This window comes from Somniosus microcephalus, chromosome 3 (assembly GCF_052327205.1).
Source record: "Somniosus microcephalus isolate GS21.2 chromosome 3, FLI_Smic_1.0, whole genome shotgun sequence".
Classification (NCBI taxonomy): domain Eukaryota; kingdom Metazoa; phylum Chordata; class Chondrichthyes; order Squaliformes; family Somniosidae; genus Somniosus; species Somniosus microcephalus.
Window position 1 is genome coordinate 284,767,045 of NC_140989.1, and position 26,044 is coordinate 284,793,088.

Sequence of the window (26,044 nt, forward strand, 5' to 3'; positions counted from 1 at the left end):
ATGATAAATGATTACAGACAAAAAGCAGGTGCTGGAAATCTGAAACAAACACCCTTGTCAGTCAATAAACAGTTTATCAGAGTGGCGGATAAACCAAATAAAGTAACAAAACTTTGTGCACCATTCAGTATCGAGCAGCTTTGTGTTATGTTTTGGATTTGAGATGCATTAAAAATACAACTTAAAAGAAACTGAAGCGACTGGTCCCGGAAGCCGGAACCATTGTTCGGGACCAAGTCCTTTTCACGGCAGGGTGAATAAAGCGCGAGCACTGCGTTCTTCCGATTGGCTGAAGTTGGTCTCCATGGTTACAGCCTGGGCCTGAGCTGGGAGCAGTCAGGTGAGAGCAAACTCAACATATAATTACAGAGTGAAAGGGATTTGGTATCTTGAACAGCGTTATTAAACTCCATATGTATAATATCGCCAGAAACTAACTTTTGAAACAAGTTGCATTATAATTTTACGAAAGCAAAGGGATTGTAGCAGGGAGCAGCGCCGATCTGGTTTTGTTTAGATATTTAAGAAGTAAAAGTTATTTTTTTCATTATGTAAATATATCTGTCAAATTTCGCTTGTTTTGCTTTACAAATATAACCTTTTGAAAACGTGACCAGCAGTGAGAAACTATAATTATGAGAGAAGTTTTGAGAGACGAACTATTTCCAATGGAGCAGAGCAGAGGGGGGTAAGAGGAGACTTAGTAGAATCTTTTAAAATTATGAAAAGTTTTGATAACGTGAATATGAATGGTTGGGGAGCCAGTAACAAGTGCACTAATTAAAGTCACTGAAAGGTTAGGAGAAATTTCTTTAGGCAAATAATTGTTAGAACTTGGCGTGGTTGAGGTAGAGGCCATTATATATTTAGAGGAAAATTGGATGAATATTTGACAAGTGGAAGATATGTAGGAGAGAGATGCATCTCCGTTAAACTAAGCACCGTTCTACCTTCATGAATAGGATTTGCAATCAGTCTCACTTTCTGTGATTAAAAACCTGCTTGTTAACAGCTTCCCAAACAGAACTACATAGCAAGAAATAGAAGCAGGAGTTGGCCATTCGGCCCTTCAGGTCCACTCCGCCATTCAATAAGGTCATGGCTGATCTACCTCAACTCCACCTTCCCGCACTATCCCCATGCCCCTGATTTATAAATTGCAGCTAAGTTGTTGTCAATTCATGGCTATCAATAAGGAAACATGGATGGCAGGAGCCCTATTATTTTTATGTATATTAATTTCTTCCAAAATGGTTTCATGGACCCCCCCAGGATCATGCCTTCCCTAGATATTGAGTGTTGTCAAGTTGATAAACTTGAGGTGATCCAAAACTCGGCTGCCTGTGTCATAACTGGCACCAAGTCCCATACTCCCATCAACCCTGTACTTGCTGACCTACATTGGCTCCTGGTTAAGCAATGGCTCAATTTCAAAATTCTCATCTTGTTTTCAAATCCCTCCATGGCCTCGCCCCTCCCTATCTCTATAATCTCCTTCAGCCCCACAACCCCCCGAGATATCTGTGCTCCTCTAATTCTGCCCTCTTGAGCATCCCTGATTATAATCGCTCAACCATTGGTGGCCGTGCCTTCTGTTGCCTAGGCCCTAAGATCTGGAATTCCCTGCCTAAACCTCTCCGCCTCTCTACCTGTCTTTCCTCCTTTAAGATGCTCCTTAAAACCTACCTCTTTGACCAAGCTTTTGGTCATCTGCCCTAATTACCCCTTATATGACTTGGTGTCAAATTTTTTGTCTTATAATACTTCTGTGAAGTGCCTTGGGATGTTTTCCTACGTTAAAGGCGCTATATAAATACAAGTTGTTGTTGTTTAATCAATCATGGAGGGCATTCCAGCCAAGCCTGAACCTGTCCTTGTCAAATGGGCCTATGCTCACTTTCCCACAGGGGTCGTTGGATAATAATCAGGAGTGGGCTGAAGCCATTGTGCCCCGGTTGAGATCAGTGAAATCAGTGTCTCAGTGATTGAAACTGGGACCTTCCTTCAAAATTTCCAACTAGCCCTCACTTCTGAACAATCAACATTTTTTAATATACATACACTTATCTTAGTTAGTTTATGGTATAATTTATAACAAATAGAATAAATGATAGGTTTGTGAAAACCCAAAGCTTCTGGGGCCTAAAGCATACCCAGGAGATTTTGCCATGCTACATACCTTTGTCAGCTGGCTGAGTGTTCACTAATCTGTATTGCTGAACACATTTACCTAGTATTTAATATAACATACAAATTTTTGTGAATTTTCAGAATGTCCAATCGGCAAGGAAGCATCACATCTACTCCGGCTAAGCCCATGCAATCTGAAGCTGGCAGATCTCCGTGCACTGAAGAAGAGATTTTTTACAGAAACTGCAGAGCAGCTTACCTGGCGGTATTTGGAACCAGTTTATTGAATATCACTTCCAAAGATCAACTCTGCCTAGGTGAGGTTGCAACTTGATTGGTCAGTGTCATTTAAGCAAGTTTAAAAAAATATTTTTAAGTTTGTGCTTCACAGTCATCAAATGGAAATAAACAAAACACTCACCATTATATTGCAAAGTAGTGTTTGAAGTGGTACTGTTCTTGTGTTGTGGTGTATGGCAGAGCTGAACAAAATGTAGATTGCTTAACTTTAGATCTGGTGTTGTATTTCTTTGAACAAAGGTTAAGTTCCACAAGGTAAGTTAAGATATGGGATCAGCAAAACTTGGTGTCTAACATTTTTAGTATGAATAGCTGACACAATACAAAAGCAAAATCGGAAATTCAAACAGAAAAATGCTGGAAATATCAGCAGGTCAGGCAACATCTGTGGAGAGAAAAACAGAACCAGTTAACGTTTCAGGTTGATGACCTTTCATCAGAACAATACACTTGTGACTTAATTTCTCATATGTTATGTTGTCCTTTGCATTCATTGTATATGTTGCATCAGAGCAGCAATAATCTATAAAGAAAGTATTCACATTTATAGAGTGCATTTCAAATCCTCAGGATGATGGCTAATAAATTATTTTTAAAGCGTAGCCACTGTTTTAGGCAAAAAGCAGCAGTCAATTTGCACACAGCAAGGCTCCACAAACAAAAAGTTAGATAAATGGCTAGTTACTCCATTCTGGTGGTGTTGCTTGAAGGATGAATGATGGCCAGGACACCAGGAGAACTCTTCATTCTTCTTTGAATAGTGCCATGATGTCTTTTATGTCCACCTGAACAGCCTCAGTTTAATATCTCATCTAAAAGATGGCGTCTCTGACAATTCCTTCCTTCCTTAGTACTGCACTGAAGTGTCAGCCTATATTATGTGCTCAAGTCCTGGAGTGAGGTTTGAGCCCTCAGTCTTCAGACTCAGAGGTGAGAGTACCACCACTGAACAAAGGTGACACTTGCTGCATGCTCCATTACACCTCATTGTGTATTTCTGTCTCTGTTGGGCATGTAAAGTTTTCACTATCATAATAGCTCCTGATTAATAAAGAGTATAGTACTATGCTTTTCACAATTTTGGGTTTCTACAAGAAGCAGAAGAATATTAATGATGATAAATATTGAAAAAGACAAATTAGACCATTGTGACAAAAAATATGTTTTATTGTCTACTTTTATTGTGGTAGCTGCCTCTTTCTAAAATATCAGTCATTTATGTACAGGGAGTTTTAGCAGCCGGCTATAGCCAAAGTCTTGCATCAAACATAGTAGTGACCACCCTGGTAACAGGCTTGAGAAGTTGCCTAACATGGGACCTTAAAATATATACAGACTTCATGAATGTATTTGATGGTTTCTTTTTGAATTGAAGTGATCAGATATTCAAAATACAACAACAACGTGTATTTATATAGCACCTTTAACATAGTAAAACGTCACAGGAGTATTATAAGACAAAAAAATTTGACACTGAGCCATATAAGGAGAAATTAGGGCAGATGACCAAAAGCTTGGCCAAAGAGGTAGGTTTTAAAGAGCGTCTTAAAGGAGGAAAGAGAGGTAGATAGGCGGAGAGGTTTGGGCAGGGAATTGCAGATCTTAGGCCTAGGCAACAGAAGGCACGGCCCCCAATGATTGAGCGATTATAATCAGGGATGCTCAAGAGGGCAGAATTAGAGGAGCACAGAGATCTCGGGCGGGGGTGCTGGAGAAGATTACAGAGATAGGGAGGGGCGAGGCCATGGAGGGATTTGAAAACAAGATGAGAATTTTGAAATTGAGGCGTTGCTTAACCGGGAGCCAATGTAGGTCAGCAAGCACAGGGATGATGGACGAACGGGACTTGGTGCAAGTTAGGACACGGGCAACCGAGTTTTGGATGACCACAAGATTATGTAGGGTAGAACATGGGAGGCCAGCCAAGAGTATATTGGAATAGTCAAGTCTAGAGGTAACAAAGGCTTGGATGAAGGTTACAGCAGCGGATGAGCTGAGGCAAGGGCAGAGACGGGCGATGTTACGGAGGTGGAAATAGACGGTCTTTAGTTATGCTGCGGATATGCGGTCAGAAGCTTATTTCAGGGTCAAATATGACACCAAGGTTGCGAATGGTGTGGTTCAGCCTCAGACAAATGTTAGGGAGAGGGATGGAGTCAGTGGCGGGGACCGAAAACAATGGCTTAGGTCTTCCCAATATTTAATTGGAGAAAATATTTGCTCATCCAGAACTGGATGTCGGACAAGCAGTCTGACAATTTAGAGACCGTGGAGGGGTCGAGAGAAGTGGTGGTGAGGTAGAGCTGGGTGTCGTCGGCGTACACGTGGAAACTGACGCTGTGTTTTCAGATGATGTCGCCAAGGGGTAGCATGTAGATGAGAAATAGGAGGGGGCCAAGGATAGATCCTTGGGGGACACCAGTGATAACGATGCAGGATATTCAAAATACAGGATATACTGGTAGGAACATCGGAACAGGAGTAGGCCATTCAGCACCTCTGGCCTGTTCCACCATTTAATTAGATCATGGCTGATCTGTATCTCAACTCTATTTACCCACATTTGTTCCATATCTCTTTATACAGTTACCTAACAAAATTCTATCAATCTCAGTTTTGAAATTTTCAATTGACCTAGCCTCAACAGCTTTTTTGGGGCGAGAGTTCCAGATTTCCACTACCCATTGTGTGAAGACATGCTCTCTGACATCACCCTTGAATGGCATAGATTCAATTCTAGTTTTTGATTTCTCCACCAGAGGAAATAGTTTCTCTCTATCGACCCTATCAACTCCTTTAATCATCATCTTTAAACACCTCAATTCGATCACCCCTTAATCTTCCATACTCAAGGGACTACAAGGCTAGGTAACTGTCTTTTCCATGACACAAAAGGACCAATTCTTTTGACTCAGTCATTTGAAAGTTCTTTGTAAAGAAAGAGAAGTTAGCAGTTGTAAAATCCTTTGAGAAGATCAGTTTGAAAATCTCCCAAGAGACTGTTGGGAAAAGATACAGTTTGCTGTCCCTAAAAGAAAAGAGCAATACTGAGTATTTAAAAATAATCTACAGTAGGCTTAGCTTATTCTTAGAGTTGCATTCTTTTTATACTTTGTCTGCATGAGGTGTTTTAGAATTGCTACTTGAGTATATTAATAGTAGATTATTTATTCATTGTTTGTGTAATAAATTTGCTTCATGTTTTAAACTTTAATCAATATCTGTTGTGTTGCTTGAAAACTGAAGTAAGATCCTATGGTGGCACAAGGCATGCCAGTACCTAAAAGCAAATACCAATTGCTGTTCATTTACCTGGCCATGTTGCTGAATGTTTTCCTAGATCTCATGGCAAGTACAGACACTCATGGAAAATATGGGTTGGGACCCATGATAGTGATCTTATGCATTAGCTGAAGTAATTGAGGGTAAAAAGGTTTAGAAGAGACCCAAAAACATAATGGCTTAGAAATTCGGTGGAGCCCCAAATGGGGCGCCAAGCTCGCCTGGGCGCCGGAATTACCGCTGCAAATGGCAGTTGTGCCCGCTGGAAATTCAGTTTGAGCGCCCCAAGAGGGATGCGGCACCCCGCGTCCCTCTTGGGGCGCTGAAACTGAATATAGCAGCGCAACGTGCTGCAGCGCCACACGCTGCGGCACGGCGCGCTGCGGTACTGCAGGCCTTCCTCCCCTTCTTAAGGGGGAGGGGCCTGCACCAGCGCGATGACCGATCGCGAGTGTCGGCAAAAGAGCCCGGCACCGAGGAGAAGTGCCGGGCCCTCGGGACACAGCCGGCACTGCCCAGGGTGGGGGGGGGATCAGGAGGCTGGGGACGGAGGTGCTGGCAGGCGGCCACCAAAAAAATGGCTGCCCCGCACCTCCACCTTAATTTGCGCCACTACCGCCACAGGTAGGCCCCGTAAACCGGGCGCGAATTGTGATCGGCATTACAGAGGTGGGCGCGACCAAATATCGCGATCGGGGCGGTAGTGGGGCGCCCCACTAAATATCGCGTTGAGGCGCGGCCAGTGGCGCTAAAGCCACTGAGTGCCCTCTTTAGGCGCTAACTGGTGGCGCAGCCCACCGAATTTCTAGGCCAATATATTTTCCAGTTTTAATTTACTCCAAGCCTCTATGTATTGTAACGTTATTCATTTGTGGACAAGCAACCACAATGGACATCATAATTTGAATGCAGATATATTTTAAAGTTTGTGATGATGAAAGCAAAGTTAAAGGTTTAGAACTGCTTGAAATTCCAGGGGTATTAAGGATTGCATGCCCCAATTCTCCAGTATAATCTACCCTGTCCCTAGAGCTCTCCAGTTAGAGACTGCAGACCTTGGACATGCCATGTGTACTGGAATGTATTTGAATACAGCTGAGTGATGGCAATAATCAGACATAGAAGTGGTTCTGGTTGGAATGTTGTTGCATGCAGTGATAAATTCTGCATCATTAATGCCATTTTATTTCAAAAGATTGATCAGAATGCTCATCAGATAAATAGATTCACCTATGTTTCAATACTGGAGTTATCTTCTGATTCATTTAGTTATCTCATGATAGACTAGTTAAAAATGTCATTTGAAATTGAACTTAGTGTTTGTTTATACGTTTGAAGTTGGAGTCCTGGAATTAATGGCTAATATGTTTAAACTATAGCGCTCCAGCAAGCTGGAAGAAATCCTTCCAGAAAGACGCTCGGCAAGTACTGGACTCCGTATACCAAGAAGCTAAACTTTGACGACTTTTGTGAGATCTTGAAAAAAGAAAAACTGACAGGGAAGAATGAATTGATGAAAGCTTTCAAGACGATCGATCTAAATAATGATGGCTACATTATGCACGAGGAGCTTTATAAAGTTCTCACTACTGTAAGTGCTTTTCTCCTACTTTGTTTAAAAGAATAACATTAATTATTTCAAAATGAAACCCAAGCTACAAATGGAACCTTTCACTAGTATAATCAAAGGCTAATGGACCAGTCCAATATGTAGAACTGCAGGATCACAAATTCCAATACAGGAAACTTTGGTTTATCCGGAGGTTGTATGTCCGGAATACTCGATCTAACGGCAAAAATCAGGAGCCGTTTTCTGTAAGTTTTGTTAGATCTCGTTCTTTTTTTCCCCCCAGTCAGCCACTGCAAGGTCTGTAGCTATAGCAACAGCTTCAGCTAGAGACGCTTGCAGCTGCCTCGTTAGAAGCTGTTGCTAAGCAACAGTGTTTGTTGTCAGATACAGAGATGAAAACCTCCGTATGCTTCAACATTAACTTTGTATGTCCGGCAGTTTTGATAGATCGGCAACACGCCGGTCCCGTCGGTGCTGGATATCACAAAGTTTCCTGTATAATTCTAATTTAATACTTGCACCTGTAAGATCTTAATGATCTCTGAGTTCTTGGACAAGACACCTATAGGCAGCAGCCAGTATGTTTGAGCAATAGATCAAGATTTATTAAGCATACAGCATAATTTAATTAATATAAGGCGATAGTTTTAACGAGTAGCTCGCAGCCCTTGGTCTCTGGAACCTCTCGGACACAGATGATGTCGTCTTAAGTCTGTTCCTTTGTCCTCGCAGTACGTCTGTGTGAAACTGTTGTTTGAATATCGAGGTTTTAACCCATTCCTTATCAACAGTTTGGTTGGCCAGTGTCCATATATGGTCTTGAACAAAATCACCTTTTTTAATTGGTTCTAATGGTCAAAATACCATTGTCACTCAGGTTAAGGCTAGTAACCTGGCCACTCCTTTTCCAGTACATTTCCATCAACTTTGCCATGTTCAGCGTTATCTTGTTTATAGTTTTTCACCCCACTGGAATTTACCATATCTCTTTCATTTCATGCCTCAAGCAGTACAAGGCCTTTCTCTACACCGAGGGCCCAGATCATTTCAGCGCTGTTTCACTAGTCTTGATGTATCCAGACTATCTCACTTTAATCTACTAGATAAATACCTTAACTTCCATAATCTCTCTCATTTATTGGAATTTATACTATTCTTTAAATATTGTTGCAATTAGTTTTGTTAAGCGAATTCTAAGTTCTAACAGCATTATACAGGAAACTTTGGTTTATCCGGAGGTTAACTGTCCGGAATGCTCGAGCCACCGGCAAAAATCAGGAGCCTTTTCGTTGCTTTTTTTTCACCAGTCAGGCTCTGCAAGGTCTCGCTGAATCTGTTGCTAAGCTACAGAGACGCTTGCAAGGTATGGCCGACTGTTTAGAAGCTGTTGCTAAGCAACAGGGTTTGTTGCCAGATACGGAGCTCAAAATCTCCGTATGTTTCAACATTAGCGCTGGTTTGTCCGGCAGTTTTGATGGGATGGCAACAGCTCGGTCCCGTCGGTGCTGGATAGCACAAAGTTTCCTGTAATATGTTTTTCTTAGCAATTTAATGATTTGACCTTCACTTACAGTCTGTGGCTGTTGGTTATCAAAACTGCTTTTGACTGTGCAGCTACATTTTGAACAAGTTTTCTAGCTACCCAGGAGTAATTATGGATAATATTATTTGGTCAATAGCTACACTTGAAGTTATACATATGATTCTCATCTACTAAATATCTTTAAATATGAGCCTTTCGTACAAGTCCCCACCTCGAGGATGAAATGTTTTAAACATTGATTCCTCGACTACTTCAATCTATTCTCTGACTAGTGTTGCTGCAAATTGGAGTCCTCTAATTGAGGGGAACAGAGCGCTTCTCAAATGAGGTTTTATCCCCCTTTTCATTATAGGCCTGGGTGCTAACTATGACACTCACAGGGGCCGACCACCACGTATCCTGATGGATGGAGGATACTCCGGGGTCTCCCCAACCATCATGTCGGCCGTGCCGATATGTCTTGCCTTCTAGTGCGTCCCAGTCTAACCTTTCTCCTCCACCCGCTGCTCCTATTGCTGCATCATACAATATGGCAGTAACAGCCCTGATCTGACCCCTCACTTAAATTCAATTCACTGTTCTGGTGTTCCAATTCTGCCCCGCCTGGGATATCAACTGTTTCTTCTATCTTTCCTGATGTTACCCCGCCTGGGGTCTCCTCTATGTTGCTTCGGATCTTCTCTTTCGGTGTGCTCAATTAATTTGTTAGTGCTGGTTAGTCATAGGCACGAGTACACAATTGACTTATGTATCAAAGCCTTACTACATAGGTTGTTACATATATCAAATACACTATCATAACAAGTTGGAGAACTACCAGAGTGTGTGAAATAATACGAACCTAAGGGTGTGCTGATATATTAAGCCCAATATCCCACCAGTGTGAGTTGTCCCCTATGCTGTCAATTTCAATATCCATTCTCGAGTCGTCTTGCTCCAAAACATAAAAATACTTTAGGGAGGAGTTCAGTCGCATCATGAGCTCACTGAAATCCTCAAACAACAGGGGAATGTATGTCCCGAATTGTGCCACATAATTGTGCAGCTCATACTTAAAAACGTGTTGGTTGATAGGACATGTCCTGTTAGACCTGTAAAGCATGGTAATTGCAGCAGTAGTGACACAGGAGGCACCACCAAAATCACCTCATTGGATTCGTACTGGTTTTTCCCACGCTCTGTTACCTACAAAACTCAATTATTACAGTCACAGTTAGATTCAGTCTTACAATCATTTCAAGCGACATTACAGTTTAACATCTAATCAACAAATCATGGACTTAAAAGATTCTCCAGATCTCTCTTTTACTCGTATCCATCTTGTGGATAATTCTTACTAAACATGATTTCTCCTTAGCCCTCAATTGTCCCAATCCAAATTCTATGTAACTCTCCACTTCAACTTCAATTTCAATCCCTCTAACAGGTACCAGTGTGTTTAACTCTATTCTGATTGTTTCATTAATTAGATAGTTTCTCGATGGAGTATGTCAATGCTTTAAAGGTTGTCTCGCTCTCCTGAGCCACATTAACCATTTCATGTCTTGTTGTTGTCAAGTAACTGAGCATGTCTGAGACCAGTACTTCAGTGCAAATTCACCATACATTCCCGGATGGTAATTACCTCATACGTAACTAATCACATTTGCACACTCATACCGGTATCTCAATATCGTGCCACATGTGCCCTCCGATACAAGCCTTTCTCAGGCTTTCAGGTGTCTTATCAAAAGATTGTAGTCGTCTGGAGATCTTTGCGCATCTTCCACCGCATGGTCCTGATGTCTTGGATAGTGGCCAGGCTATCAAATTCAGTTTTCTTAAAAAGTTCATTATAGGCAAGGACACAAATGTCTCCAAGAGAAAGCTATCAATTTATTATTCTTAACTACAATTTCCTGACTTTCACTAGAAAGTTTGAAAAATTCTCAATTGGTGGTGTAATTCTCCTGTTTCTATCTTGCACCATCAATCACTTCCTCTCTCCATTTTACACATCCTATTAATTATCATTCATATCTCATTCATGAGCCCTGGAGGAACTTTACTGTCCAGTACAATATTTAAGATTGAAAACATAGATCAAACATTCTCACTTGGTCCAAGTTAATAACACTTTTTTATTTATCATTATTTTAGAGGATCTTTTATTTTCCCAAAAGTAACCCAATATATAGTGCCTGAGTCCATTTTGTTATTACAAAATTCCCAAAATCCAAACAGCAGTATTATTGAACTGACAGGTTTTGTCAATGTTCAATTTCACTTCTATCACTATCTTCCATTTCCAATTTCAGAAATGAGTGATTCCCAGGCTCGGTGGCTTACACAGTGTTTTAACATTAGAAACAGAAGTGCTGCAATTAGTTTACAAGATAACTTCCATATAACAAAAGAAAGCAGATAATCCATTGTGACTCTGCTTAGAGCCCAAGGGGTTAATTTATCAAATCATAATTTTCCTTCTGTCACTGTGGAGAAATATTAACTTAAAATTAAGAAACTTAAATTTAATAATGTCCAATATCTTTGAATTTCATACTAAAGTTGTTGCTTGGTGAACTTACAGCTGTCAGTGGAAAGGGTTAACGCCTTTGCAGGTTTTTAAGAAGGTGGAGCAAAACATTATCAGGTGCACGCAATTGCGTCACTTCATGTAAATTAAAAAAAAACTTTCCTGATCGAAAAAGACAGTTGTGTTTTTACACTTTAACTAAACACGAACAGAATAGATAAAACAAAACAAAATAGCACATTCTTGCAGAAAACAGTAAATTACGTCATATTTCTTATTGTCCTTTCTTCAGATGCCTTTCCAAAATACTGTAAAAACATGGAATATAACTGGAGAAAAATTAGTTTTTCACATTTAAACAAATCAAATCAAACTGCTTTGGAAGATTTCACCATAGCAACTGTGACTCCAAGGTTAAATCTTAGACTGAAACTTAATCTTTTGTTGAACAAACTTTTTGTTGTTGTTCTCAGTTTTTACACACCAGCTTAACTTAAATTAGTTCAGAGTTTTCTTTCCCAATTCTTGGGGCACAATCTTATTCGCACATTCTTAAAACTTCCAAAATCCAAGACAAGACAAAAGTTTTTAAACGCTTTTAACACAGAGAAGAGGGTGGAGCTAAAACAAACATAATAGAATCTTTCTTTTAAAGACAGACTTTCAGACAAAAGAAATACTGTAACTTCTTAAATATTCATAGTCAGGAAAACTTACACACTTTAACACACATTTTCACACGAACTGAAATTCCAGCATTTTTTTTTTAAGGTTCCTTTCACTCAGCAAATCTTGTGTTTTATTTGTCTCGGCACAGATGTTAATAACTTCCATGTCGGTAAAACTTTAAATTTATCTTTTTTTTTTCTTTTTAAATCGGTGTCTCAGCAGATTTTCCTGGCTTTCCAAATCCCTGTTTTTTCCCTTTCTTTGCTGAGTTTTCAGATTGGTTAGCCTGCAAATTAGATCTTTTTCCTTCTTTATCTCTCCCTCTCTCTCCTGCACTTTATGCTTAACCACCTGGCTATGTTTTTCCTGAGACAGACTTTCCGGAATAAAGTTTATCACTTTTTCAAAGGGGACTCGGTCTCCTTTCATTAAATGTTCCGTCAATAATACCTGCATTTCCTCCGCACAGGCGTCTCTGTCTAACTTATACTTATATGCATTAACACAACTGTTACTAGCCATTTGGTAATTTTAACAGACCTCTAACATCAATAACTATCAGCGCGCAATTCACGGGCACTCCCCACGGGGTTTATCCCTCCTCAAGAGCAGCAGCTGATCAGGAAGCTACTTTCGAGGTCCGATCTATTACACAATACTAGCCGCTTAGTCTCGTCCCATCTGGGCTGCCAATTTGTAAGATCTTAACGATCTCTGAGTTCTTGGACAAGACACCAATAGGCAGTAGCCAGTATGTTTGAGCAATAGATCAAGATTTATTAAGCATACAGCATAATATACTTAATATAAGGCGATATCTTTAACGAGTAGCTCACAGCCCTTGGTCTCTGGAACCTCTCGGACACAGATGATGTCATCTTAAGTCTGTTCCTTTGTCCTCGCAGTACGTCTGTGTGAAACTGTTGTTTGAATATCGAGGTTTTAACCCATTCCTTATCAACAGTTTGGTTGGCCAGTGTCCATATATGGTCTTTAACAAAATCACCTTTTTTAATTTGTTCTAATGGTCAAAATACCATTGTCACTCAGGTTAAGGCTAGTAACCTGGCCACTCCTTTTCCAGTACATTTCCATCAACTTTGCCATGTTCAGTGTTATCTTGTTTATAGTTTTTCACCCCATTGGAATTTACCATATCTCTTTCATTTCATGCCTCAAGCAGTACAAGGCCTTTCTCTACACCAAGGGCCCAGATCATTTCAGCGCTGTTTCACTAGTCTTGATGTATCCAGACTATCTCACTTTAATCTACCAGATAAATACCTTAACTTCCATGATCTCTCTTTTATTGGAATTTATACTAATTATTCTTTAAATATTGTTGCAATTAGTTTTGTTAAGCGAATTCTAAGTTCTAACAGCATTATAATATGTTTTTCTTAGCAATTTAATGATTTGACCTTCACTTGCAGTCTGTGGCTGTTATCAAAACTGCTTTTGACTGTGCAGCTACATTTTGAACAAGTTTTCTAGTTACTCAGGAGTAATTATGGGTAATATTATTTGGTCAATGGCTACACTTGAAGTTATACATATATGATTCTCATCTACTAAATATCTTTAAATATCAGCCTTTCGTACACACCCCTTTTCCATGAAACCCAAAACATGGGTGGGGATGATAAGGTACTCAGCTTTGCTCCTGGATGGGCAGATGGCATTGGCGGACCCTCCCCATCAATGCCCTATGTGCTCTGACCCCAGAAGGGGTATTTGACCCTAAACTAATACACAAGAACAAGTCTCCCCATTCCCAGATCGCTACCTCTCAACCATGACCGCTTTTCTTCTTTTCTGCCCTCCTTTTCTTGAAGATGCTGATTCTTGGGAGGGTGGAACAATCTCACAGGCGCTGGCAGTCTTCCAATACCTCACCCAGGTGCGTCTACCACGGAGGGCATCACATTTGAGCCCGATCCTGTCATTGCCCAATGCCCACACTTATGCACTTTGTAGCGGGGGGTCACTGGATAGTTATCAGCAAGAGGAACCCTGGCTTTTTTTGCCCTCTCCCTAGTCCACGGATACCGGAGTCGAGCCGATCAGACCATCTGCACTGCTGCTTCCAACTCATCTTAGTCTGGTGATCGACCCAGTAATCTGCCTGGTTGGTACAATTTTAATATCTCACACACTGTGGTCCATTTGTACACAGAGCCATTGGAGCAGCTGGCCTGAGTATTTTTGAACTTCACTTATTGTTCATCACGTGGTATGGTATGGTAGGGGAAGGGAAACTATACAAGCCTGAAAATTGCAAGAGTGTAGTTTTTCATCAAAAAGGCAGAATGTCTAGTTGCCTAAACACAGATGAAGCTTGGGCATTAAGGAGATAGAATGTTGTCGGAGCCCCAACATGCTGCTCCACAAAGTACTGGTTGTGGGTGTTAAACTGAAGACTTGTCACAAATTGCATGAAAGCCAAGCGATTTGTCACTGAGGGAAGAATCACACTTGGACTGCTTTCACAAAGAAAGAAAGACTTGCATTTATATAACGCCTTTCACGACCACCGGACGTCTCAAAGTGCTTTACAGCCAATGAAGTACTTTTGGAGTGTAGTCATTGTTGTAATGTAGGAAACGTGGCAACCAATTTGTGCACAGCAAGCTCCCACAAACAACAATGTGATAATGACCAGATAATCTGTTTTTGTTATGTTGATTGAGGGATAAATATTGTCCAGGACACCAGGGCTAACTCCCCTGCTCTTCTTCGAAATAGTGCCATAGGATATTTTACGTCCACCTGAGAGAGCAGACGGGGCCTCGGTTTAATGTCTCATCCGAAAGACGGCACCTTCGACAGTGCAGCACCCCACTCAGCACTGCACTGGAGTGTCAGCCTAGATTTATGTGTTCAAGTCCCTGGAGTGGGATATGAACTCACAACCTTCTGACTCAGAGGTGAGAGTGCTACCCACTGAACCACAGCTGACACTTCATGCACCATCTCACAGAGACTTGAGCACATAATCTATGCTGACACTCCAGTGCAGAACTGAGGCATGTACGGAATCCCCATAAGCATGAACGGGAATACCCCCAAAAATACATGCACACATCAGATACATTTAAAAAAAAAAATTACATATTTAAAATTAATTAAAATGACATTTAAAACAAAAATTTAATTTTTTGAAAAATAAATTTAAATATTTTTAAAGTGGTTAAAAATAACTTTACCTTATTACACAGGTTTTTTAATGTTTAAATGATTGAAAAAAATGTATTTTAATATTTTTTTAAATTCTTACGCTGGTAAAAGCAGGCCTTGCGCCTGCTTTTACCAGGCATAAGAATTTCACGGGCATTCGCTGGGCAGAAGTTGGGCTAATCTCTGCCTGAAGATGCCCTTTTCCCGGGGATGCGTTGGATCTGTTGAGATTCTTGACAGATCGCAAGTTCCGGGTTTTCGCGCATGTACTTCGCGCGCGAAAACCCGGAACTTGTGCAGCCCATAAGAATTTTTAGGAATAGGAAAGGGCCAAAGGATAGACAGTTGGGGGCGGGGAGGAGCCTTCCTGGAATATCCTTTAATCCCTTTGCTGCCCAGAAACACATCTTACCTTTTGGGACCCATTGCACTATCCATTTCATTTGTTTTTCCTGCTGATTTATTCCACAGGTCCATTTGCCTTTTGTGTGAAAATGTCCCCCCGACTTTCCTTTATAACCCTAACTTTTTCTAATTTTTAAATTGGTGTTCCCTGATATTTGAACCCTTCATGGGAACACTGCCTAGATTAACTTTGCTAGGTTTCTCCGTAATCTTGAAAAACTCGATTGGTCATCTCAACATTTCATTTCACTTTGTATCTCTTTCTTGTAATGTGAATAGTATTTTACTGAGCACCCTGGTGCTATATGCTACACAATAAATTGTACCAATATTATTTCACTGTAGAAAGGCGAGAGGATGACACATGAAGAGGTGAAGATGATCATGGATGAAGCTGATGTTAACAATGATGGAAAATTGGACTATAATGAGGTATGGCAAACTGGATTATAGTTTTGAAATTTAGCAATTCTTAGATTCATCTTATTTGCAATGGTGTATCGAGGCCAAGATGTGTTAAATCTTTCCAGACGTTTCTAGAGAATATTACAGCAAGACACATTTGGAGCCATTTGCGTTATAGTTCAATGATGGTTCACATCAATGAAATGAAACACCTACATTTTATATCTTGGCTACAGCTCAAGTGTAAATTACACCTGGATCTCTTTCCCTACTCCTCTGGTACCTACTCCTCCTTCAAGCACCTCAACTTGTTCCACCACTTTTGTTTCTTCCTTAAAATCCTCGTTCTCAACCGCCCCCCCAACTGTCTATCCTTTGGCCCTCCAATTGCCATGATACTTTTGCAGTTGTCGATGTGCTCAGCCACTCCCTCACCACTACGCTTGATGCACTTGTCCTCTATAAAACCTTTGCTCTCTCCCAGCCTGGTCGTACCCATTGGTCTGGCCCCCACCTTCACTCCCTCAAGTCTAAGAGGCTCAGGTTTGAGCGTATCTGGCGCATAACTGGTTTAGCTATCAATCGCCAGATCTAGCTGTACCACATCAAGCACTATTTGGTCCTGCTCTCCTCTGCCAAAACAAGTCATTATTCCAGGGCCATTCTGGAGAGCAAAAATAACTTCCAGCTTTTCTTCACTACCAACCTCTATCCCCTTTCCCCTCCAGCAACAAGTATGAGGAGTTCATGGATTTCTTTCTCTCAAAGGTTGAGACCATCTGTTCAGTTGCATCTCCAACATCCCTCCTTCCTCTTGCCCAACAAGCCAAACCTACCCCAGTGCTTCCCCCAGCCCTAGCTCTGAACCCATGTCTTTCTCTAGTTTTTCTTTAATCTCCTCTCATGCCCTCTTTGAACTCATCTTGCCCATGAGACCCACCTTCTGCTCCTTTGACCCCATTCCCACCACTAAACTGCTGACGATCCAACTTCCTGCTCTCTCTGCTAGTTGACATTGCAAATGGTTACCTCTCCTCAGACACTGTCACACTCCCTCTCAAAATCGTTGTCATCCCCTCCTCAAAAAAAAAAAGACAGCTTTTACCCCTCTGTCCTTGAAATCTACCATCCCATCTCTAACCTCTTTTTCCCTTCTAGTCATTGACCTTGTCATCTGCTAAACCCGTGCCTATCTTTCCAGTAACTTGGTGTTTGAATATCTCCAGTCCTAGATGAGGCGTAATTTACTCCAGTTAAACATCGGAAAGCCTTGAAGCCTATGTTTCCACCCGGACAAAAACCCCGTATCCTTGCTACCGATTCCATCTTCCTTCTGGGCCACTTTCTCAGTTTGAACCAGACTGTTCGCAGCTCCGTATCCTATTTGACTCTGAGCTAAGCTTCCAACCCCATATCCTCTCCATCACAAAGACCACCTACTTCCACCTCCATTTTCCACATTAAAGGCGCTATAGAAATGCAAGTTGTTGTTGCTTTTGTTGATATTGTTTCCCCCCACCATGATTTTTCTATCCTTAACCATCCTCTCCCAAAGGCAGCAGCTCTTTGCTAAAGTGGCTGTTTTCATGTGGGAGCCTAAGCAGTGAGTGTTAGTGTACTGTTTTGTGGTGGTGGGTATCACAGCTGAGCCCAATGCTCTGCACTACCAGCACCAGTCAGTGGGATAGTAGGAACTTTGAATGCGTCTCCCCAATTCAGAGACACGTGCCAATTGTAGTGGCTCCACTGTTACCCTGGCTGAGATTAATTCTGTGACTTTCCTATCTGTATGACATATTATCACACCATACAGTACACTCGCACACCAAGCCAATTGGGAAGCTTGTGCATTTTGTTAATTAAATGTATCTTATTTTTGGTCACAACCTGTTTTTGATGCACCTGCTTTAAAGCTGTATGCACCAGTGACCTCACGACCTCCCCCCCCCCCCCCCCCCAAACACCTCCTGCATTCCCAGTCCAACTCACTCGAGCCAGCCATTTCTCCCTCAGAAGGGAGAGAAAGAAGTTAATTGGTAGAGAGAATTGCCCTGGGTGACTCAAACATCTTGTAATGGCTGGTTTAGAACAACAGAGGCAAAGACTTGGGAGCAGTCATCCACCTTCTCAGCTGTGGATGATGTGCAGTACATAGAGATCTAGGGAGAAATCTTTAAAAAGAGAGCCTACTACTTGGATGAAAAATACAATATACACTCCAGCAAAGTCTGTGGAAGCCATGTCACGTAAAGCATGTTTTCTCTTAAACAGTTATGCATTTACAAGTTTGCACATATGCAGCTTTTGATAGTATGTCCCCATTCTCCTCTCCTAAAGGTGTGGAGTCCTGTTGGCATATGGTTTCATGGATGCAGGCTGCCCTCTAGTACCACTCACATTGACCAATCTTCATGTATGAGGCAAACAGTGTCAGCTTGACTCAGTTGTTAACACACTCAGCTCTGAGTGAAAAGTTATAGGTCCATGTCACAATCCTGGACTATACCACGTAAACTAGGCTGACACTTCAGTATATTACTGAGGGAATGCAGAATTGTTGAAGGTGCCCTCCAGCTGAGATGTTATATTGAGGACCACTCTATCAGCTCGGGTGGGTATAAAAGATTCCATGGCACTACTGGAAGAGCAGAGAGTTCTTGCAATGATCTGGCCAACATTCCTCCCTCAACCAACACTGCCAACAACAGTTTGACTGGTCATTCATCTCATTTGATGTTTGTGTGACCTTTGTGCAGTTGGACTGTCACGTTTGTCTGTAATAAAAAGTAATTCATTAGTTGTCAAATGCTTTGAGACGAATGTAGGGCGTGATAAGACACTAATGTAAATGCAAGTGCTTCCTTAACAGTGAGCGTTGGCATTCTTTTTGACCATGCGTATTGTAACCAAGCCCAATTCTGCCCTCACCTGACGTCAACACATCTGCATCTTCCAGCGGGGATTGAATAGTGATAGCATTCAGGAGCACGAACTCTGGCTGATTTCCTCCCCCCTCCTCCTCTTAGCTGAGGCCAACTTAAACACCCTTAATGCTGCTTGGCTGAGATCAACAAACCTATCACAGACTCAGAAAGAAATCCTGGGACTTCTTTTGTAGCATGCTGCCTTTAAGAGCTAGTCCATTGGATGAGATTGAGACATTGGCCCAGAAATTCGGGTCGGGGGCTTCCCGCGGGTGCAAGCCCCCGATCTGCACTTACCTTGCGCGCCGGCCGTTGAGCTGTGGGCTCCCGTGGAATTCCGATCCGGGGCCTGGTCCAGCTGACGGCGCGCAGTGCTTGCGTATCCCAGGGGCGCAGTTAGTTCAATGCGTCCCCTGGGATCACGTGGGCCATGGGGAGCCAATCGGAGCAGGGAATGCTCCATTCCTAAGTCTGACAGGAAGAGCTGTCAAGACTTATAAATACTACGGCCCCAAAACAGCACTAAACCTTGAAATAATATTTTTTTAAATCACATTTTTTAAATAAACTATAAATTACATGAAATAACTATTTTAAACAATAATTTAACTTTTTGAAAAAAATAATTTTATTTTCTAATGGGGCTAAAAATAAACTTGCTTTAAAGTATTTAAAAATAATAAACCTGTGGGGAAAAATGTTTTAATTTTATTAATTCACCACTTACCTTGTAAAAAGCAGGCCTTATGCCTGCTTTTTATATTTCTAACTTCTGCAGACTTAACCTCCCGGGAAAACCTGTTAAAAAATAAATTTAAAAAACCCGAAGTTCGATGCGCACGCGCTGCCCCTCCTGCGCACGCGTTCGACCTCTGAACCCCTTCGTTCAGAGGAACGGAAGTGCCGGTTTCCCGCGCATGCGCAGTGTATGCAGCAAACCGGCACTTCCATTTGGCCTACGGGTGAGTACCCCGTGCGTACTCACTCGTGGATGTTGTGTCCGTCAGTAGTAAGACACAAGACTGCAGGAGAACGGTACAACAGGTGTTTACTCAACGTGGCTCACTCTGGAACTGAACTGTACAGATTACTACTCAGTGCTATATACAGGTGTGGTCACTGCCGGTACTACAGTATACATGAGCTGTAAAAAGTAGTTCCCCCCTTAAAGGTATATACATTACAATTCCTCCCCTTTTAGATTAACAGTACCATAACACTCATTTAACAATTAAATATCAAACTAATTACAATTAACACTTTTAACATACAACGTTAGCTGAAAATTGTCCATTTATATATTCAGTCTTTGGGGAGGCTTCCTGATCCTTTCTGGATAGCGCCTTTCCCGAGTGTCTCGCTCTTGGTGCGGAGGCGATTCTGGCACCCTGTCGTCAGTTGGGTCTTCAGCTTCCGATGCTACTGTTTCTGGGGTAGATGCGACCTGTACGTTGGGTTCCTCACCAGGTACGTATGGGCGAGGCATGGGGTTGACTTGTTCCTGTGACTCTAGGATCTGGTCAGCATGGCGTCTCACGATGTTCTCCCCAACGTCCACTGTGTACATTAGTGGGCCCTACCGTGTGCATATCGTTCCTGGCTGCCATTTTTCTGTTCGGTAGTCGCGGGCCAAGACTGGTTGCCCTACATTGAAGCTCCTTGTTGGCTTCTCGTGGATGTGCTGGAATTGCTTACTCTCAACATCTCTTCGTACGTTTGGTCTGAGCAAATCCAGGCGAGATCTTAACCTTCGGTTAAAGAACATCATGGCCGGGGCCTGGTTGGTGACTGCATGTGTCTCATTCCAGTAGGCGAACAGGAAATTGTCCACCTTATGCTGCAGCGGAATGTTGTCATTGTACATAGCCTTTATTGCCTTCTTAAAGGTTTGTACGAACCTCTCAGCCAATCCATTTGTGGCTGGATGATACGGGGCGGATGTGTAATGCCTTACCCCATTCTTCTTCATGAACCTCCGGAACTCTTCGGACACAAACTGTGGTCCGTTATCGGAGCAAATCTGTTCTGGCAAGCCGTTCCTGGCAAAAATGGTCCGTAGGACTGCAGTAGTTTTCTCCATGGTGGTGGAGGACATTTTGATGACCTCAGGCCATTTCGAGTGCGCATCCACGGCTATTAAAAACATTGAGTCCATGAATGGACCAGCAAAATCAATATGCACCCGTTGCCATGAAGATGAGGGCCACTCCCATGGGTGTAGAGGGGCATGTGGTGGTGCATTTTGGACTTTCTGGCATCCTGAGCAGCTCTTGGTCAGGTCCTCGATTTGTTTATCGATTCCCGGCCACCACACACAAGCCCTGGCAAGGCTTTTCATTTTTACCCCTCCCAGATGACCCTATGAAGCTCATTGAGCACTCTATCCCTTAACTTTGGTGGAATTACCACTCGGGATCCACACATCAAGGTCCCCCGGCACACTGACAGCTGTTCTCCTCTTGTCGAGAATGCTGGCAACAGTGAGTCGCCATGTGTTGGCCATCCCTTCACCGTCAAATCATATACCCGAGACAGTGTCGGGTCATTTCGGGTCTCCTTTTCTATACGAGCGTTAGTTACCGGTAGGTATTCAACTATAGTCGAATGAAATATTTCGACAGGATCCATTGCTGGTGCTTCCTCCGCAGTAGGCAGTGGCAGGCATGATAGCCCATCAGCATTTCCGTGCTGTTTCGTGCCCTTATATTAAATCTCATAGTGGTGCGCCCCTAGAAAGAGTGACCATCTTTGTAGTCGTTGCGCAGTCATCACCGGAACGCCGCCCTTCAGATTAAAAATGGAGACAAGAGGCTGGTGGTCAGTCAGCAAGGTGAATTTCTGCCCGTGCAGATAGTGATTGAACTTTTTCACTCCCCACACTAGGCTGAGGGCCTCCCTGTCAATCTGGGCGTAGTTACGCTCGGCTGAGGCTAGTGATCGTGACGCAAAGGCTATTGGCCTCTCTTAGCCGTCCGAGAAATTGTGCGACAGCACCGCTCCAATGCCGTAGGGTGACGCATCACACGCCAACCGAATTGGTAGTGCTGAGTTGAAATGGGCCAATACCTCTTTCGATGTGATTAGTGTTTTGCTCTTCTGGAAAGCTCGTTTACATTCGTCACTCCAGTTCCATGGCACTCCAGTTTGCAGTAGGGTGTTCAGTGGGTGTAGTATTGTAGACAAATTTGGCAAGAACTTATGGTAGTAGTTTACCAGCCCGAGGAACGACCTCAGTTGCGACACGTTTTCCGGTGCTGGAGCCTTGACTACTGCCTCAATCTTTTCTGGGGACTTAAGTAACCCCTCTTTATCGATAACGTGGCCACAATACGAGATCTGTTTAAAAAAAAACTCGCATTTGGGGTGGTTAGCTCGGAGCCCATATTCCTTCAATCTAGTGAGCACCTGATCCAGGTTGGCGAGGTGATCACTGTCATTTTCGCCCGTGACCAGGATGTCGTCCAAATAACACTGGGTCCCTGGGATCCCTTGCAGGACTTGTTCCATTGCCCTCTGCCAAATAGCCGGAGCTGATGCTACCCCGAATACCAGCCGGTTGTATTGGTAGAGACCTTTATGGGTGTTGATTGTGAGGTATTTTTTTGATGTTTCTTCTACCTCCATTTGCAGATACGCCTGGGCCAGATCAATCTTAGTGAAGCATTTCCCTCCAGGTAGCGAGGCGAAAATATCTTCAATCCGTGGAAGTGGATATTGCACGGTGTGAAGGACTGGGTTCACTGTTACCTTAAAGTCCCCACAGATGCGAACCTTCCTTGGTTCCCCAGGCGTGCTGCTCAACGACTTTTTCATCACAGGGACGATGGGTGTAGCCCACTCGCTCCAGTCTACCTTGGACAGTACTCCTGAATGTTCCAAACTCTCCAGGTCTGCTTCGACGGCTGGGCGGATCGCATAAGGTACCGGTCTGGCCGTAAAAAATTTTGGGCTTGCGTTTTCTTCGATTTTAATTGCTGCTGTCATGCCTTTTAGTGTGCCGAGTCCTTGCTGGAACACTTCTTGCGCGTCGGTTAGGATCTTTGACAGTCGCCCAGGTGTGACGTCGTCATCCTTTTTGGCAGCCACAGTCAGTGCTTGTATGGAATGCCAGTCCAGCTGTATTTTCCGGATCCATTCACGTCCCAGTAATGGTGGTCCTCCATCTTGCAATACATACAGGTCTAGTTTAGGTGTTTCCTTACCGTTATATATAACGGTCACCCTTATTTTTCCTTTGGGGTAGACTTTTTGCCCCGTGTACGTCTTCAAAATAATTTTTATGTCTCTCAAGGGTATGTGTGAGAATAGCCGCTCGTAGTCCCGTCGGTTTATGACTGTTAGGGCTGATCCTGTGTCCAATTCCATTTTTACCTGGACTCCTGCTATCTTGAGAGTGACCCAAATGGTTCGGTGATCCTCCGTTTTGATCACATTATGTAGTTTCAGACAACTCAGCTCCCTGCTTTCGGAGTCGGTATCACTCTTTTGTTCGTCTGAACTATTCTCCGTCACCTTATGTACCTTCTTGTACTTTTCTTTTGGAGATTTCTTATTGCTGGTTTTCTTTCCCGACCTGCAGACTCGTGCTATGTGTCCTACTTTTCCACACTGTCTGCACACTTTGTCTTTGAACCAGCAATCATTGTGGTCGTGTGTTGTTCTGCCGCAGCGATAGCAGTTCTCTGTTCTGTATGATATTTCGTTTGTGCCATATTCTTGCGGTCTCTCTTGTATCTCTGCAGCGCCCCGTGCTGCTGCTTCATATGATACCGCAATGCTGAAAGCCTTGTCCAGCGTAAGGTCCTTTTCAGATAAAAGCCGTTTCTGGGTTCCTTCACTTTGAAGCCCACACACAAACTTGTCCCTTAAGGTATCTGCCAGTCCCGCTCCAAACTGGCAGTGTTTCGATAGTTTGCGCAGTTGTGTTAAATATTCAGCATTGCTTTCATCCTTATGCTGGTTCCGTTTGTGAAACTTGAATCTTTCTGCTATCAGCAGCGGTGTGGGGTTTAAATGTTCCTGTAGTATCGTCACTATGTCTCCAAAACTCTCTTCCACTGGCTTTGCTGGGGTTACTAGATTTCGTAATAAGCCATACGTCTTTGCACCCATTAAATTTAACAATACCGGCGCTTTCTTGTCATCTGACACCTCATTTGCCTTGCAGTATACCTCTATTCGTTCGACATATGTAGTCCAATCTTCGACTTCATTGTCAAATGCGGTGATACTGCCACTCTTCGGCATTTTGGGTGTGGTTTAAAATGGCTTAAAATGGCGTCTCCCGCGCTTGCCTTCCTCCCCCGCTGCTGCCAACGCCGCTCTCGGCAGTCCTTGTGGCAATGGCGGCGCCCTGTCGGTTTCACGCGCTTCTCCTGCGCTGCTGCCAACGCCGCTCTCGGCGGTCCTCGTGGAAATGGCGGCGCCTCGCGGGTTTCTGCGCGTCTCTCTCCCTCTCTTCGACGCTGCTCGGCCCCTGAACACCGGCTGCGCCCTGTGCGCTCTGCCCTCTCTCTCTCTCTCTCTCTCTCTCTCTCTCTCTCTCTCCCCCATCGACGCTGCTCGGCCCTTTTGCTGTGCCGCTCGGTCGGGCTCTAGCCCGCCGCTGTCCGGGAAGGGTCTGCGCACTACCTGTTGCCAGCCCGTTTCGCTGGACCACCGCGACTGGAAAGCCAAGCCTGGCTCTCAACAGCCTCCCCCCACAATTCTCGAGTCTCTGCTGGATGACTGGGCAGTTGCCCGTGGTCGACGCCCGTGTCTCTGGCCTTGACCTCCAATCTACTGGTCTCCAGGAACGAATCCCTGGGAGGTGATGCAGAGTTGCAGGTAGGATCGAATTTGCCTCATCGCCAATGTTGTGTCCGTCAGTAGTAAGACACAAGACTGCAGGAGAACGGTACAACAGGTGTTTACTCAACGTGGCTCACTCTGGAACTGAACTGTACAGATTACTACTCAGTGCTATATACAGGTGTGGTCACTGCCGGTACTACAGTATACATGAGCTGTAAAAAGTAGTTCCCCCCCTTAAAGGTATATACATTACAGTGGAGACCCGAATTTCTGGGCCATTGTTTTATATTTAATTAAGGAGTCATTGCCAGGATGTTAGCAAGGTCACACAAACCTCAAATGAGATGAATGATGTTCTAATATCGGCATGCAAAAAACAGTTGTGAGTTTGACTGCAGTGCATTGTCTTTCCTTGACCACTCTGTGTTTCGATACACTTGACCATTCAATCCTTCTTCACTTTCACTCTTCTTTGGTCTACCTCTGTGGCACTATCCTAGTTTGATTCCACTCCTACCTGTCCCAATGAAGCCAGCGTATCTCCCATAATGAATTCTCCTCACACCCTGCACAGCCATGTAAGGTGTGCCCAGGGCTCTATCTGTGACCCCCTTCTTTTCTTTGTCTGTATGCTCCCCTTGGCAGCACCATTTGCAGGTGTGGGGTATCATTCGTAGGCATGGGGTCAGCTTTCACAAGTATGCTGACAACATGCAGTTCACCTAAAACTCTGCCTTCTGCATTATGTCCTGCTCTAAGTCCTGCTTCCCTATTGCTTGTCATTGTAAAACCTTATTGGCTCCCTGTCCTTCTACGGATCAATTTCAAAATCCCTGTCATCTACAAATTCCTCCATGGCATCACTGCTCCCTACTTCTGATTCAGCCCTTGTGTTCCTACACATCCTTTTCCAACTCTAACCTCCTTTGCATCCCCCTTTCTACCTTCAGCTACACAGCCTTCAGCTATACTCTGAAATGCCCTTCTTGCACCCCTTCACCTTGTTACTGCCCTCCGTTCCTTCAAAAGCCTCCTCAAAACTTACCTCTTTGATCTTACCTTCAGTCAATGCCTCCACGTTTTCTCTCACCACTTCTCGGTGTCTGGTTATTTTCACCTCCTGTGAGGTGCATTGGCCCGAATGGCCTCCTTCAGTGCTGTGATTCTATTCTGTTACATAAAAGGAGTTACACAAGTGTAAGTTTCGGAATATTCGGAAGACTCAAGCAATTGTCCTTGGTCCCTGCCACAAACTCCGTTCCCTGGCCACCGTTTCCAACCCTGGCAACTGTCTGAAGCTGAGCCAGACTGTTCGCAACCTTGGTGTTGTG

General features: G+C 43.3%; 1 protein-coding gene across 1 annotated transcript in view; it reads left to right on the forward strand.

The window, feature by feature from the left end:
• Positions 1-147: 147 nt before the first annotated feature.
• Positions 148-26,044, forward strand: part of efcab7 (EF-hand calcium binding domain 7) — a 151,491-nt gene continuing 125,594 nt past the window's right edge. Inside the window, exons 1-4 of the mRNA XM_085982688.1 lie at positions 148-340; positions 2,272-2,447; positions 7,092-7,303; positions 15,937-16,023. Of these exons, the coding sequence (XP_085838814.1) occupies positions 2,273-2,447; positions 7,092-7,303; positions 15,937-16,023 (474 nt within the window). The 5' untranslated portion in view covers positions 148-340; position 2,272. The remainder of the gene's footprint in view (positions 341-2,271; positions 2,448-7,091; positions 7,304-15,936; positions 16,024-26,044) is intronic.